At 44.2% G+C, this 15,952-nt stretch overlaps 1 protein-coding gene across 2 annotated transcripts; it reads left to right on the plus strand.

Annotated features, from left to right (window-relative positions):
* Positions 1-786: 786 nt before the first annotated feature.
* On the plus strand, positions 787-12,341 carry SPTSSB (serine palmitoyltransferase small subunit B). 2 transcript variants are annotated; one of them, XM_055817337.1, is made up of 2 exons: positions 787-1,138; positions 10,390-12,341. In XM_055817337.1, exon 2 carries the CDS (start codon positions 10,421-10,423, stop codon positions 10,661-10,663), a length of 243 nt encoding a protein of 80 aa, XP_055673312.1. In that variant the 5' UTR covers positions 787-1,138; positions 10,390-10,420; the 3' UTR covers positions 10,664-12,341. The 2 variants fall into 2 exon arrangements, with proteins under 2 accessions (XP_055673312.1, XP_055673311.1); XM_055817336.1 differs by lacking the exon at positions 787-1,138 and adding an exon at positions 1,158-1,354.
* The last annotated feature ends 3,611 nt before the right edge of the window (positions 12,342-15,952 follow it).

Genomic DNA, 15,952 nt, shown 5'->3' on the forward strand with positions numbered 1-15,952 from the left:
CTGCAGTACAAGTGTGAGGGTTTAGGTGCAGACACTACACTGGCAAAGCTCATTTTGGAGAGGTCACCAGGAGCGATTCAGGCATCCCTCATGTCAAGCGGCGCTACCCCCGCTGGCCCCAAAGCTGAAGCCATAGCCCAGCAGCAAAAACCATAATCTTAAGTGAAGCAACACGAGACAAAACCCAACCCTTCTTAATGCCACTCACTTATCGCTTAATTAGTGTCACATAGTAACAGTTTTGAAGGCTGAGAAATAGGATCAGCCTGTCAAGATTAGGTCTCTGCAACTGCTTTGCTTAGTGAATGAGATTGTACCTGGTATCCCACAGCCTGAGGGGAAAACAGTGAACGAAGCAGTTCTATTACTTTTATCTCTCATTTATATGGCAAAGTTCAGTTCTCCTGTTGCTCTCTGGTAGGGAGCAGGACACTAAATCATGGGGGGTTTTTTTGAGGGCAGAAAAGCAAGGAAATCTAAGCCTTGTGGTGAGCAGTGCCACGCAGTATTCACAGGATTTCAGATAAAGTCTTGTAAGCACTTGTCCATCGGTATCTCTCTTTTCCGGAAACACCTCATCTGAGCCATGGTCACCACGTACGTCCCTCTCTACACGCTGGTTTCTCACAGCCACGCTGGACCAGGTCCTTCCCGCTCAGCCCCTCGGAGCTGGGGAGCCCCCAGGCACCTGCCAGCACCCCCGGGCACCCCTTGCACGCCCACCCTCCCCCAGCTACGTTCCAAACCGCGTTAGGAGCTTATCTGTTGCAAAGCACGGGTGGAACACAAAGCGTTTAGGGCGAGTGCACGGCGCTCCGGCGCCAGCTGTGCAGGGCAGGGCTGGCGGGGCCGGTGCCCGGCTCCCCGGAGCGCTCCCGCTCCTGCGGCGGGGACACCGAGCGCGTTACGCAAGTGCCCTCGGCAGATGCCGCCGCAGCCGCACCGCAGGGAAGCAGCACCCCGCCCCGCGGCCCGGCCGTGACAGCCCCTCACCCCCGCACGGCTCCGCACCGCCCGCCCGGGCGCAAGGGCCAGGGGCGCGCAGCTGCGGCTGCGGCAGCGGGGCGGGGCGGGGCGGCGCGGAGCGGGGCGGCGGGGACCGGCCCCGGCGGGGCGCGGAGCGGAGCGGAGCGGGGCGGTAGGTATTTAAGCGGCGGGGCGGGCAGCGCTGGGCTGGGAGCGGCGGTACGCGGAGCCCGGTGGAGCGGGGGTGAGGGCCGTGGCCAGCCACCCCCTGCCGCGCTCGCCAAGGGCCCGCGGCGGCACCGGCACCGTCCCGGGGCTTCCCCAAATGCAGGCGCCGGTGACCTTGGCCGAGCGGAGCCGCGCACTCTGCGCTGCCATCGGCAGCTCGGTAAGAAGCGCTGGAGCAAAGGCCTTGGGGCTGGGGTGGCAGCAGGAAAGCCTCTGAGATCTGCTGTCTGCCTTCCTCAAGGTGCCTGGTGGTGCTACCTATGGCCTCCAGCAAGGTCTCTCTGGACTTGTTGCTGGAGATCTGCAGTCAGGTTTCCAGGTGTTGTTGCTCATACAGCTGTTGGGAAGGTGGTTTGCCTTAGCAGTGAGTCACTGGAAACAAGGCAAATGCCTAGAATTAAAAAGGTTGAAAGAGGTGGGGAGGGGTGGTGAAGGTGAAGGTGCTATTTGTACCGGTGTGGTGGCAATACTTGCTGTTTGCAGGTCTCTGCTCTTTGGGTTTCTTAGAGTTGCTGGTTGTTTCCAGTAATCCTGCAGTATGAAGCAGGTGCGAGAGTACCTCTCTGTTGTGTAAGCAGACTTGGGATACAACGGAGGAGAAATCCTGTAGTAAATGCTGCTGTTCTGCTTGATCAGCACATGTGGTACATTTTGGACTGTGTCTTTTAAAATGCTTTAGGAATTGGGATGTTTATCTTTTGTTTATGAATATCATGAGTACGGCACAAATAACTCTATCTTGAGAGCGATTCTGCAAGTCCATGGAGTGATTTCTAGATGGTGTGGTTTTGGCGGAGTAACATGGGGAAGCTCTGCACAGAGCATGTACGTTGTTTCAGCAGTAATAGGAGATGTGGTGAAAGGCTGCCTGGGGAGCAGCTCAGGGCCATGGGAATACTTGTTCCATCACCCCTGTGACCAAAAAGTGTCCAGGACAAGTGATGCAGCGAACAGCAGCAAGACTTGGGTGCTCCAGCTGGCTGATAGGGAAAAGCAATCGTTGCTCTGCACTGTGTTCTGCCAATCCTGTTTTTGCTGAGCTTTATTTGTGCAGCAGTTGTGTACCGCAAGCCTGGCCGTTGCCCTGGTGTAGAGCCAAGTGAGTATTCTCCAAACTGGTGCCACAAAGGAGAGGAGCCCATGCAGCTGGGCTGTGATGTGACGCTTGGTCATGTCCCTGTGGAGGGGAACCCACCTTCCCCTGCTTAGCAGGAGCTCTGCTCCCACAGCTCCCACTGCCTCATGCGTGGGCGTATAGGCATGTATGAAGCACTTGAAGATGTCAGCAGGTCACTCCAGAGACCTCCTCCTTTCTCTTCACCCATGCCATCTGCTTTATTTAAAGACTACATACCCCCAGCTCCTACTGCTTTTCAGGAGAAATCAGCACAGCAGTATGTTGCAACTTTGAAAAGCTCTGTCTTGCCCTGCTGTCCGACAGGAGTATTTCTTGTTGTGTTCTCCCCCCAAAAAATGAAGGGCGGCTTGGCTCTCCCAAATTTCAGGGGTATCCTGCTATACCAAGATTTCTGCCTTCAAAGCTGTTGGCTCATAGGGATGAAGTGGCCTGTGAAGGAAGCTGTTCCTTATTGCATAGATGGGATTAAACCAGTTTCTGTGGAAAAAATGTGAATCTTCCTTTTTGCTTATCTGTTGCAGGTATCTCACTTTGGTTTTATGCTCCCCCTCCCCCCTTTAGAGCAATAACTGGCATGATGCAATACTGCTTCCTTTCATTAGATCTCAAAGGAGATGCACTTGCACAAGAGTTTAGTACCTGTTTTTCACTAATAACTTGTCATAACTATGACAGTATTCACCTTCTTGTGGTACATATAACCCAAGACCAGCTACTATTTTCAGCTGCTTCAGAAATGACTCAGAGCAAACCAAAGGAGTCTGAACAAAACAAGAACTGCATTTGAAAGATCTTTTAGTAGAGCTCAAAAAATCCTAGCTATCTTATTTATAGAGTGATGTGTTTACACAACCTTCTGAACTTTAGAGTCTTTTAAGTCCCCTTGAAGGATCTAGCTGATATCCCAAACCCAAAAAGTCTCACAGGAATGGAGGCTTGTCACCAAGAGCAAAGCCAAAACCGCTCTTAGATACCTCCTGGAACAGCCCTTCAAAAACTCTAAATTTTTAAGTATTTGCAACTTAAACCTGGTGCTGGTCTCTAGTCACAGATTTGAGGTCTTGTTTGGGAATCAGCTCTGTCCAAAACCATGTTAGTAAACTATGCTTACACTGGAAATACAGGGGAAGCTTGCTCTGAGATTTCAACCTGCCAATTCACATTTGTTCTCTGGCAGCACTTATCAACAACGGCCAGTTCTGTTCCACAGTGCAAGTCCTGTCACAGGGGGAGGACTTGGAGCCCAGAACATGCCCAGCCCAGAGAAAGCTGGAAAGGAAAGGGTCTGTGCATAAATTGTAAGAAGGTAGTTATGTAAGAAAATAACTGAGGAAATTTCAGAGGAGGGAAGAACAGAAAATTCTTTGAGAAATTAATTTGGCCTTGGAAGAAAATGGGACAGAGCTGCTCCAAGGGTGTTTTTGTTACAGAAGCTGCATCTTCTCCTTTCTCTGTGCCTGAATAGAGAAAAGCGAGTGCGCCAATATATTAGCCAGGCTTCAGAGTTAAGGGGGAGTTTATTTTTCTTAATATGGGTTTGGGTTTTTTTGCTTGGAGCAGCCTACAGTTTTTCAGGCAGCAGTTAAGGCATGAAATCAGTCTAACCATTAACTGCATTCAACTTGAATGGTTGGGAGCCTCTCTCCAAATCAGGTCCTTATGGATGCTATAGATCATCCTCTCCATTCTTGAGGGTAAATAGTTTATATACCACGCTTAAAATTACTGCCCATGTTGTTGCAGGCCATCATAAGCTCGATCTGTGTATATAACTTGACTGAAGGAGCAAATGGTAATTCGGAAATCATCTGGGTGTTCTGCAGTCTGGGTGGAGAGTCTGACAAGAATCCATTTGCTCCAGTTACAGATTCAGCTAAACTATAGCACCAAACTAATGCTTGGCACTGCAGGATTACTGAAGAGCTGTTGAAGAAGCATGCACATAAGGACTAGGTTAGTGTTCAGAGCTGGCACTGTGAAAGTCTGGGTCAGGTTTTGTGCAGGTGTGGCATTGCCACTCCTGTAGAGCAACTCGATGAGTGTTTTGCTGCCTTGTTTGAAGCTGCGGAAGGTAAAAGGAAGTCTTTCTGCCAACAGCAAAAGGTATTTGCTAGACTCTTAGGTCTTGTAGGCACCATGTAACTGTTTACACTTAAAAGAAACAAAATAGCACCTACATGCTACCACTTAGTTCGGCAGGAAAGAGGGTTAGCGTTTACAGATGAGGAAGCTGCTGGAGTTCATTCTTCTGAACAAGGTAAAGCAGAAATGTGGCTGAAAATGCCATTCCCTTTTCTGTCTTACCGCGTCCACTCCTCACATATTTTTCTACTCCTGGAAGATTTTTTTTGTCCAAAAAAAACCCCCACAGGCACAGTCAAACCATGTTCACCCACATGCAAAATGTCTGAGTCATGTTCAAGCAACAAAATTTTACCAGCTCTGAACTTCACTCTGGTGTTGCATGGATGGTGACAAGAACACATAAGAAAGAAGAATTCACGGTTCCTGTAGCACAGTGGCTGACAGTAATGTATGGGCGAGCATGCGATGAGGTGCTGATTCGGGAAGATGAATGCTGAGAAACCAGAGACAGCCTGATTGCTGCTGTACATTTTTACTCCAGAGTTAGTTATTTATTAAAATCTATATGTAAAGATGTTTACTGGTGCATACTTGTCCATAGTGGGAGCTATGCTGTGATTACTGCTGCTCTTCTCATTGACATTCTTTGTCTGGCATTACCTCCCTGTGAAAACAAGCTTTAGGGTACATTTAAACATCCGTGTGTTAAGTACTACAGTGACCTGAGGGTTCTGCTTGTCAGTAGGTAATAGGCAGCTTTCTAGGCTGAGCTGATGCTATATGGCCACAGGCCATGCTGCGCATGGGGAATCTGAGCAGCACAGATGCAATAGAGGAACAGACTGAGATGGTGTCCCTGGGAAATGCTGGTGTTCAGATTCTCTGCACAATTTTAACTGCTGCCTCATCTAAATTTCTTCCCAGTTACTGGTCCACAGGACCTGTATTTCATTCCTTATGCGCTATGCTTGGTGCTCACTGAATAAAACATATTAAAGCAAAGGCATGATGGACTGGGAATGTGAATCCCTTTGTCGTTCTCTTTGCACTTACAGAAATGTTTGTCCTTCTACATAAAATCAATGGGTTCATCCCAGAGTTATGTTAGCATTAAGAGGGACAAGACTGGTGCATTGGATCAATTTGGATATTCTGAGTAACAGCAGAACAAACCCTTAACACAGTAAAGTTACAAATAAGTAATAACAACTACAGATAAATAACTTGCAGAAAGGAGAGATATTTCCATTCCCAGGGGGATGACTACCCATTCCTCTTCTAAGAGGTGAAATTACTTACATATCGGACAACTTGAAAATAATTATTGCACTTTCCCGCATCACACCTGCCATTTGGAGCCTGCATGTTGTAGGTGTTCTACATATGAGACCAAACACAAGCTGCAGGGGCTTGTGGCAGGATTTTATTTAAGCTCCAGCATGAGTGCAATCCCTTAGGATTCTGCAACACCCACCAACTCTTGCTTCTGTGCTATCACAGCAATTATTTAGCAAATGGCCAATTAAATATTTGCATTTGGGGATGGACTTATTGTTTGCTTGGTTTTCCTTCCTACCTTGTTTAGAACACTTGGCCCTACTTTACATTCAAGGGGGCTATCTCCAGCTCCAGGGTTTGTTTTCCCCGCTCTAGATAAACTTATCTAGACCTGAATGTATGTTGGAAACACTTTTTCTCTGTATAAGTCAACTACACTCTCCTGCTGAGGGTGTAAGGTGTTTTTCAAGCATTCTTTGGAAACCAGTCTACCCCAGTTTCCCTACAAGACTGTTTCTTTCCACAGGAATTTCCCAGCAGATGCATTTTGCTAGATGCTGTCCAGAGCTGCAGAGTGTTAGTGTGAACAAAGTCCCCAAACCCCTGTTGCTCAAAACAGAAATGATTTAGTAAAGTACTTAACGCTGGAATCTTCAGGTTACAACTCCAATCACTAGCTTCAACGCTGGGAACTACAGTTATTAATAAATAAATTTTTGAGATTAGGCATGCTTTTAAATGAAACCTGGGATATTTTTTATGATGATTTATCTTTTTCAGCTGCCCTAATCAGAGACATGTCAACAAGCCAGAAAAATAGGTTGCCACTTGAAACAATAAAAGCTGCTTTACAGGTTTCTCTTCTTGATTTTTTTGCTTGGAGGTGAAATTGCTGAAAATAATTTGAATATTGCTTAATGGCTTTAGAAGCTGAATTGTATTAATTTTATTCATAGCTGGTTGTGACAGTCCCGTGGCCTCTAAACAGGAAGGCATTTCCACAACACAACTGAATACTTAAATTCAAATTTGTAGACAAATGAGTGCTAAGTTAAAATTGCATAATAGCAAATTATCTCCTGTGCTGGAATATTGAGAAATGATGAGCTAAGAACACAAGACCCTTTAAACTCAGAGCACCAACTGGTTGCAGCACTAATGTAATAAAAATCAGTAATGCTTAAAAATGTAAGTAGACACTCTCTAGGACAAGTCCTATTTAAAATACAGAAATTTTAGCCTCAAAAGTTTATCTCCTCATCTGCCATTCCCTTTAGTTATTGCTACAAGGTAATTGGCCTGGGTGGTAAAGCTGCCTGAGATCTCTGGAGCTTTGGGCTATTGCTTATGCTTAAAACTGGCCCTGAATTAATGCAAATGGGGTACCTTCAGGAGAGGTATCTATGTCACAGTAGCGCAGTGGATTCTTGTATCTCATTGACTCAGCAGCTGGTTTAAGATGGCTCTTTATTCTTTCCATCCTGTGTTTTCCTTTTATAAATTATGCATCTAGAATCGCATTATCCCAAGATACCCCTCACATTTGCTGCATTTCCAAGACAGTCCTGCTAACGGAGAAAGTCTCTGGGTAGGTTAAATGCAGTGGAAGTGTGTTTAGCGGTGAGGACAATGACTGTAATGTGACTGGTTTTCTTTTACTTATCTCAGCCTCTGTCATTCATTTGGAGACCGTGTATCCTCTGCATTAAGACTGCTTATGTCCTTGCTGGTAGTCCAGGGAGTCCCATTACCGGTGTGCCTGAGTGCTGGGGGACGGGGTTATCCCCCTGTGCCGTGAACTGGAAGAACTGAAAAAGCACAGGCTGGCTGCTAGGACTTGGCTACCGAGCTGAATAGAAATGCAATCCCCAGGCTAGAGAAAGTGTAACAAGGTCTTTGGAATAAATCAGAAGGTCTGCTCCTTATTTTAATTACTTCATACTTTATTCATGCTTCCCTCCAAGACAGCAACGTCTAATAAGTGATAGTGGTGAGTCTGCAGCCTGGTAGACTGGTCTAATATCAGTAAAATATCAGCCTGGGGAATTTTTTTCCTGTTGTTGGCTGTTCCTTATATCAGCTCTGTATTGAGATATACGAGTGGATGGGCCGCTGTGGGCAGAAAGCTCCATTAGCCTGGGATCTCTCCCCTCAAAACCACTGCAGCACCGCTCTGATAACCTTATAGCCTTAAACATCCACAGCAAGTGCTCCAGCCTTGCAGTTTCTCTGCATGGTGGTCAGGCTTAACAGATATTTACCCTAGAAAGGTATGAGTTTAACTAGCACAGGTATAACCCCAGTGTAAATACCATAATCCTAGATAGTATGAGAGGGCCCTTATCGTTTTCCTTTCAATTGTATAGGAAAGGGCTTAACCTCTTCATTGAAAAATGCTGTTCTTTTTGCAGAAAGTATAAATAGAGACACTTTTGGCTCCCAGTGAGTCACAGTTTGCCAGCTGTGCCATTTTTATTACAGGCTTTGCAATATTTACAAGGCTTTAAGGCCTCTCTTGAGTCCTGCCTTAAAACAAATCTTCTGAAAGGAATCATCTTCCATTCATACCAGGACAGAAACCAATGGTGGCCTTCCTCACCAGCCTGTACCCTTGCAAGTGAAGCTGTTCACAGCAAAGACAGTCACTGTTAAGTTTAAAATGGAAGTGATCTGCCCCGCAAAAGCATTGTAGGTGGCCTCTTGGTCTAGGAGATACAGGGAAGATGGAAGCGAAGGGAACGGACTGCTTTGGGAGAAGGAGGGGAAAAAAGATATATTGGGGGAAGGTACTGACGGTTGGAGGACACAGAAGAGGGGCTGGTAGAAAGTAAAGGCTGGGTGGGCGATGGGGCAAGTACATCAAAATCTGCATAAAATCTGCTAACACAAACAAGCCTCCCTCCCTTTTTTAATGCACAGTGTTTACAGTTTCACTGTGCTTGTTGCCAGCAAAAGGTTGCATTCATGAGGGTGTTGAGAGCTGAGCTGCAAGAGGGGAACAGATGCAAGATCTGGATAGGAAGCTGAGGGACAGGAGGAGAAACACTGGGAGAGAGGCCAGCGCATGGAGGAAGGAAGGGAAACAAAGATAGTCAGCTCCCTTATCAACAATGTTGGACACTCGGGGTGCCAATTCAATCAAAAGTCTGCCACACTTAGAGTAAGCCTGCAGTTGTTGCCTTCCCAAAGAAGAAGGGGCAAAAATCTATCTTACAGCACCTCCAGCAGGCGAGGTGTAAGCTAGTCTGGCAGGATGCTCCATTTGCAAGGTAACGGGGGAATGCTGAGCTGGCCATACCGGTGATCTAAAGGAAGCAAGATGGAGAAATATGGTCTGTCAAGGTGTGTGCACTTAACAGTGCATCCACTGGACAAAATTTTTACACATCAGTAACCAAAGTAAAGCTGTTACAAAACAAACCAGGGATCCTTTTTATTGGCAATTTGTCTTCCCTTCAGAAAATGCCCACATACCACCAGAATATACTGTACAGACTCCAGAGGCAGTAAACCACTGAATATTGTAATATATTTGGCCTGTATCAGTGGCCCATCGTTATTTTAATCACACACTGCAAATTCTCCAGTGCTACCTTAGTATTTGTTGCCTTGAGGGACAGAAAATTTCTCTTGCCCAAAACTCACTCCAAACACAACACCGGAGGGATGTGACGTGTCCAAGCATCTCTGTTCCAGGCAATTTAGGCAACAGAAGTGTAGAACGAAATAATACATTGGAAGGTTTTCCAACAGGACTGAAGTCTGCTGTGTTCCCTTTTACTGTGAGCTGACCTGGTGAGCTTGTGTGACCTTAAACTCAATCCCCAAAATAAAGGAGTCTCTCTACAGAGCCTCATGAAGTTGCTTATCATTCTGTCTCTGTGTTTTCTCTTAGATGTTTTTAGCCTGAATTTAAAGATGATGTAAAATACTGAAAAGCAATTTTAACAAAAAACAGTGGAAGGAAAACCCCATTTCCTAGTTAATACTTGCTCAGCTGTTCTTCTTTCTGCATGGAGAAGGGAACAATGAATGCACAAAGGTATTACCTAAGAGAAAAACCTTTCCTAGACTTGTAACTGGCATTAAATACTCTTTTAATCAGTAATGTATCTTATTTCTTTGGAATGAGTGGCAAAAACTTCTGCTATTTGAGATTACTTTTTTCCCTCCCTTTCATAGCTTGTCTTTTCTTTATTCCCAACAATTGCAGAATAAGAATGAATACCAGAAGCAGAGTTTTTACAGAGCAGTTCTTTTAATCTCATCTTTATTTCAGAGTATATGAGTCTGCCATCCACCTTTGTGGAAGCTGGCCCCAAACCTTCCCTTTTAAATGTGTGTCTCCCTTACTTCCACATGTACCCTCTGCCTTTGTAAGCTAATGCAGTTTTAATTCCTACTGCAAAATGAATAGCAAAACACACTCATAATCAGAACGCAGGACGTGAAAGTGCCTAACTGATACTGCTTCAATAACTGCAAGCAGCAGGCACTAGCGATAAGCATTGTTTTCCGCTGCTCCATGGCAGCAGAGGCTGGTGATGGCACTGATGCATTATTTCTATTTGAACTTTATTTTATGTAACAATTACACATATTATCAAATTTGAAATTATGGTCATTGCATCATTGTTTAGTTCCATGACTTCCTTCCCACTGCAGCTGTAATCCAGACTTCTCTATCATTACAGGTCATCTTCTCAAAACCACTGAAAGCTGAAGATGGATATTAAGCATGTGAAGGACTATATCTATTGGCTGTACTACCAGTACCTACTGATCACCTGCAGCTATGTCCTGGAGCCCTGGGAGCGATCCATGTTCCACACCATCACTGTGACTGTTTTCGCTATGGTGGTGTACACAGCTTATGTCTTCGTCCCCATCCATGTCCGCCTGGCTTTTGAGTTCTTCTCCCAGATATTTGGAGAGCAGCCTGAAAGCACGGTTTCCATCGTGAACTGAATTTGCCAGAGTAGGGAACAGCAGCTTTTGCAACTTGTGAGATGCAGTGTCTTCTTCACTTACATGTATTAATTCTGAGGCATTTTTGCAGCTGTGAAAATACCATTTTCTCTTACAAAATAAGCCTGCTTAATTCCTGTAACTGAAAAGCAGAATAATGCACTGACTACTAGCTGCACAGTTCCCATTAAAAGAAACACAGGCCAGCTTTTGCTGTGAGAAAATGAAAAACATCACTTGGAATGCCACATTTACCTAATATTCAACCGGCTCCCACTTTCAGCACCCTAATTTAATCACACTGGCACATATAAAACAGCAAAGACCGTTTATGATGGCTGTGAGGAGCGGTACTATCCTCATTATGCACTAAGAAGTTCTGCCAACAGAATTCAGTGGCAAAACATACCACGCCTTCTTTGACCCAGGTTAGAGAATATAAAGACATGAATATAATACAGCATGATTTGAGTATTAATATCTGGCTGGCTATTGACTTCTGTTATTTAATGGATGGCAGAGGAAATGAGAAGCAAAAGTAATACGAGTATGAACTTGAATCCAACTTTTTGCATCAAAGTTGCTTCATCTGAGTTTAGATAGTCTAAGATAGTAAAAACATACTATAGGTAATCTTGCAGTTTACTGAAAATGACAGAAAGACACAGAACTGGCTCTGTTTCAGTGCACTTCTGCCTTCTCTGATCAAAAACCGAGACATCTTTTCTTTCTGCTCACATCCACCAAGGCAAGCAAAGTGCATGTCTGCACCAGAGGAAGACAATCCAGAAAACAGCTGAAGTAATATTTTCATAACTGCAGGGAAGTCTGAGTGCTTAAAGAGATCTCCTTTATAAAGAAGAAATTAGATTTATTATAATTGCCTGTAGGGAGTTTCTTGAACAATGGAAGTTTTGTTTGGTTTTCACTCTACACCTAAATCAAATGTGAATGCCAAATCATAAGCTATAGCTATACAGTGCATGTATCTAACAGCTGATGCTACTGTTATTAGAAGTGAGAGGTGCAAAATGTAAATAGCTTTCAAATTATGTTTGCACAGTTATAGGATTATAAAAACCCAACTCATAACTTCTTTACCAAGCTGCAGTGGGGTCCTGCATGCTTAAAAGAACACTGTTTGGAAACTGAGACATGTTTTGACGGTTGAACAGATCTGAACATGTGTATGCAGTTTTTTCAGAGAAAAATAAAATTTTATTCATCAGAAATAACATTTCAGTGCATGACTCTGCTCTTCCTGTGTTTTCTATTTGTTCATAAATACCCAGGATGTGTGTGGGCCAGGCTGACACCATGGCAGACAGGCTATTTTGTTGCAAATGTTTCAGGGTAACATTTCATACCCCCTTAAATAAACCCCTGTGTGGACTGCCATGGTCATCCTCCAGCCCAAGACCTCTCCTCCCTCTGGTGGTGGGGGGGGAAGAAAAGAAAAATACTAGAAAGTTCATCGCAGATCCTGCTCTGCGGACCTGCTCAGGAGGTACTGAAGGCAACTCTTAGGGATGCACAGGTCTCCTGCTTGTCAGAGGCCATGTTCATCATATCCCACTTCCTAGCTGTGTTCAGGTTCTGGCTCACACCTGAGGCATTTGTTCATATTGCCAATACAAGCAGATCATGGATGCGCCCGAATTCTCTTGCAGACAGCCACTGATGTGCTTCAAATTATGGCAATAAATACCTGTGTATGCTGGTGGCACAACAATTGAGTCGTTTAGGCTCATACAGGAGCCAAAGGCTTAGCTGTTGTATCAGTTTAATCACAGCTGCTAACCTGCAAATATGAGGTACCAAGCTGTAATCACACTTATAGTAATAAAGCACTGGAGGAGACAAAAAACATTGAGTACCTGTGCAAATTTCTGTGATTGCTTTCATAGAATAAAAGTAACAGCCCAAATGTGGGAGGTGAAAAAGTTGAAATATTTACTTAGGAAGTTGCTGCTTGACCCAAAAATACTTCCCAATATCCTATCCTCAAAAGATTCTACTAGATAATGTCACGATGTAAATGCCACGGCATCTCCCCATCAATCCTGTTTCCAACATCATCTTCTTTTTTTAATTTCTCAGAAAGGTCATTTGTTCCCAATGGCACCAAACACAACTGACCTGCTTTTTGGAGTATGAGAGAAAACACTTCCTTACAGGTATGCAAAGGCTGGGTCTCATATCTCAAGAAGCACACACCCCGATACAATGTTGCTATTTAAACATTTAACTTAAAGCAAACAGAACAAGCAAACAGCTTCGTTCAGGAAGAGGGAATTTCCACTGACCTCTCATGGTGGGATTCTTGCAAAGCACTTCTCTTCCTTATTCCGGTTATCTGTGTTTAGCTGTGCAGGAGGTGCTCGAAAGAGGGAGGAAAAGAGCAGCAGTTTCTCTTTGGGAGGGTCCCAGCAGACTTACTTAAGTGAAAACACTTTTTTTGTATGCGTTCTTCAGCTTCCTTACTGAATTCTAAAGTTTTTGGGCAAGAAGTATTCACCAGGAAGGAAAGAGACAGCTGAAAACAACCTCTCTCTGCTAAAAAGCCTTTTGAGATTTTCCCAACCCTTTTCACTTCTCCTTTCTACTAGAAAAGCTCAAATAACTCTAGCTACTTAATATTCAAAATTAGTGGGTTCCAGCAGGGGATTTCAAAGCATTTTTGGCACACAGCAGTGAACAGAAACATTTTTCCCCTGCTGAAAGACAGAGGAGGTGGGATACTACTTCCGACAGCTTGAGACCACACCACAGCATAGGAAAGAAACTCTGCTCCAGTTCCGAAAACATTTTCCTTGTAGGTGAAGCCGTTCATACACGATGGAAAGAGGTTTTCATCTGATTACATCTGCACACCAACACGGGAGCACCATTTGCTGTAACAGCCACAAGCTGCAGGAGGAGGGTGGCATTTCGGAGGGCTGCCAGTAACTCCAGCAGACGGCTCGGTACGTACAGCATATGGGCACCAACTCCATCGTGAAGGGTGTAGTGTTGGGCTCTTTATAAAACACCTTGGCAGGGCACACTCTTCTCCTGCTTCATTATTACTCCATGTTAATTTTAGTTAATTGCTCCATTATTACCCTATGCTAATTGCAGTTCAGGCTGAGCACAGCAGCTGGAAGTTTTTTACACCAAAGAAAGCAAATGAAAGGACTATGTTAAGAGTAAACAGGACCAATAATCCAACAGTGATAAATGAAACGAAAGCAGAAAGGGAGATGAACCAGTTCCAGTTGCATCCACCCTGAAAGTACAAATGCATCATTAAATTAAACGCCAAGAAATCTTTGGGCTCAGCTGGCCAGCACCACACCTCCCTTGTTCAAAATTCATTTTCTTAATTTCATTTAATCAAAGCTAGCATTTATCCTGCTGTAAAGGTTTCCTGGCCAATTTCATGGATCACCTCCCAAATCCATTACTGAGGGCAACTACACACACACACGCCCAGACCATGAACCTCTAGAAGACTCCCCCTGAAGCCCCTCCAGGCAGCCTTTACCCAAGACTATTAAAAAAAAGCTTCCCAGGGACCTTTTCCCGAGTGGTGGTCTTGCACAGGAAACAGGGATCAGCATTGCCACCAGTGACTCTGCACATCTAACAGGCTTACTTCTAAGTTATTTTCATGCACACCCTTTATCACATGAACTAAAACGCAAAGCTTCCAAGAGGGTAGCAGCAGTTTATAGCTCAGAGGATCATCAGTGGGATACAGACATCTCCAATGATCAGCTGCCAACTAAACTCTGCTTATGTGAGCAGTGACTAAATGTGGTGCTAACTTATTTGAAGAGTGATATTCCCAGTCCTTTTCATACCCCCAGAACACCTTACAGTGGCTCCTGCCTGACTGCTTACTCAACAGAAGAACAAGAAAGCTCTATTTCCATCCTTTCTTTTGATCTTTCTAGAAAAGACTGGCAAAACAGTCCCAGGCAGCTGGCAGGGATGCACTGCCATTGCTTTTCCCACACATCTTCACGGCACCTGGGTTCAAACCAGTCACTTGTAGAGACAGGCCATCATCTGAGTGTCTGACTTCATCTACATGGAATTCCCTGAAAAATGAGACATTGAGTTTATGAAGTTTTGAAATCTCAAGGATTTTTAAGTACAGTGGTGTTTTCCTGAAGTTTTATTATTGCTGTTATTTGGCCATAATTTAAGATTCTTACATTGGATGCAAATTCAGCAAAAAAAAATTACTGTTCTTTTCACTTACAATGATTCATACACAGTTATGGTTAAAGGTAAAAAGGCCCTAAAGGTTTTATCAAGTGAAAAATGTTATTAATGTATTTAAAATAATCATTTTTATAAAGGCTCCGTTTTAGATAAACCTTCCAAAAGAGCAAACAGCAATAATCAAGAGCATGCAAAAACTAAGGCGTAAGAAATGTGCCTCCACAGAGGTACCTCTTAGAAACTTGCCTACAACTAAAATTGGTATGTAAAGGGAAATCACTCCAATCTCCACGGCAGGAAGTTTCTGCTGCAAAGGACAGATGTTGTCCTGATATTGTACGCGCAGAATTAGCCCTGCCCAGCAAGCACACAGCACATACCAAGGAGGACTGTGAATACGATGCATTGTGTCTGCCTCCCTTCACCTCTTACCAAGGCAATGCTCCGTTTCTAGAATTTAATTTCCCTAATTACTAGGAAAAAAATAACCCAACTATTTAAGCCACTGTAAAAGAAGTACAGTAGGGTGTAGTAACAACCAGCAGAACCATACAAACTGCAAATCACACTCACACAGCCCTGGAATGTGTGTGCCGGAATTGGGACAATTCTCGCAGATGGATTACTGCACTCTGGGGCAGAGATGTGGACAAGTGGCAGTGTGCCAGGATGAGCATTTGAATATTAAAGCAGAAAAGGCTAATTTCCAAATTAAATATTACTGAACTTGTCATAATTTTCTCATAATCACACAAAAACGATCAATGTTGCATCAAAAGAAGCACTGTCCTCTCACAGTGCACGAGTCAACCCATACCCAAGTCATTTTAATTATTCACTCCTGAAATACCAGACCACAGCTATATCATCAGCAAGTTATCTTACCACAAACTGCTTCTTGCATGGAGCCCATTTCTCTCTGGTAACTCCAGAAGTCTTCCTAGCCAAGATAAGGCAACAATTCATTTATCTGGACTCCCTTTGTGCATCTAGGTATTGACAACAGCAGAGTTCAGTGATAAACCATGACAAAGATAACCACCCCCTTCTGGAGTATTGGTTACCTTCTTGAGAGAC

Source organism: Falco peregrinus, chromosome 12 (assembly GCF_023634155.1).
Source record: "Falco peregrinus isolate bFalPer1 chromosome 12, bFalPer1.pri, whole genome shotgun sequence".
Taxonomy (NCBI): domain Eukaryota; kingdom Metazoa; phylum Chordata; class Aves; order Falconiformes; family Falconidae; genus Falco; species Falco peregrinus.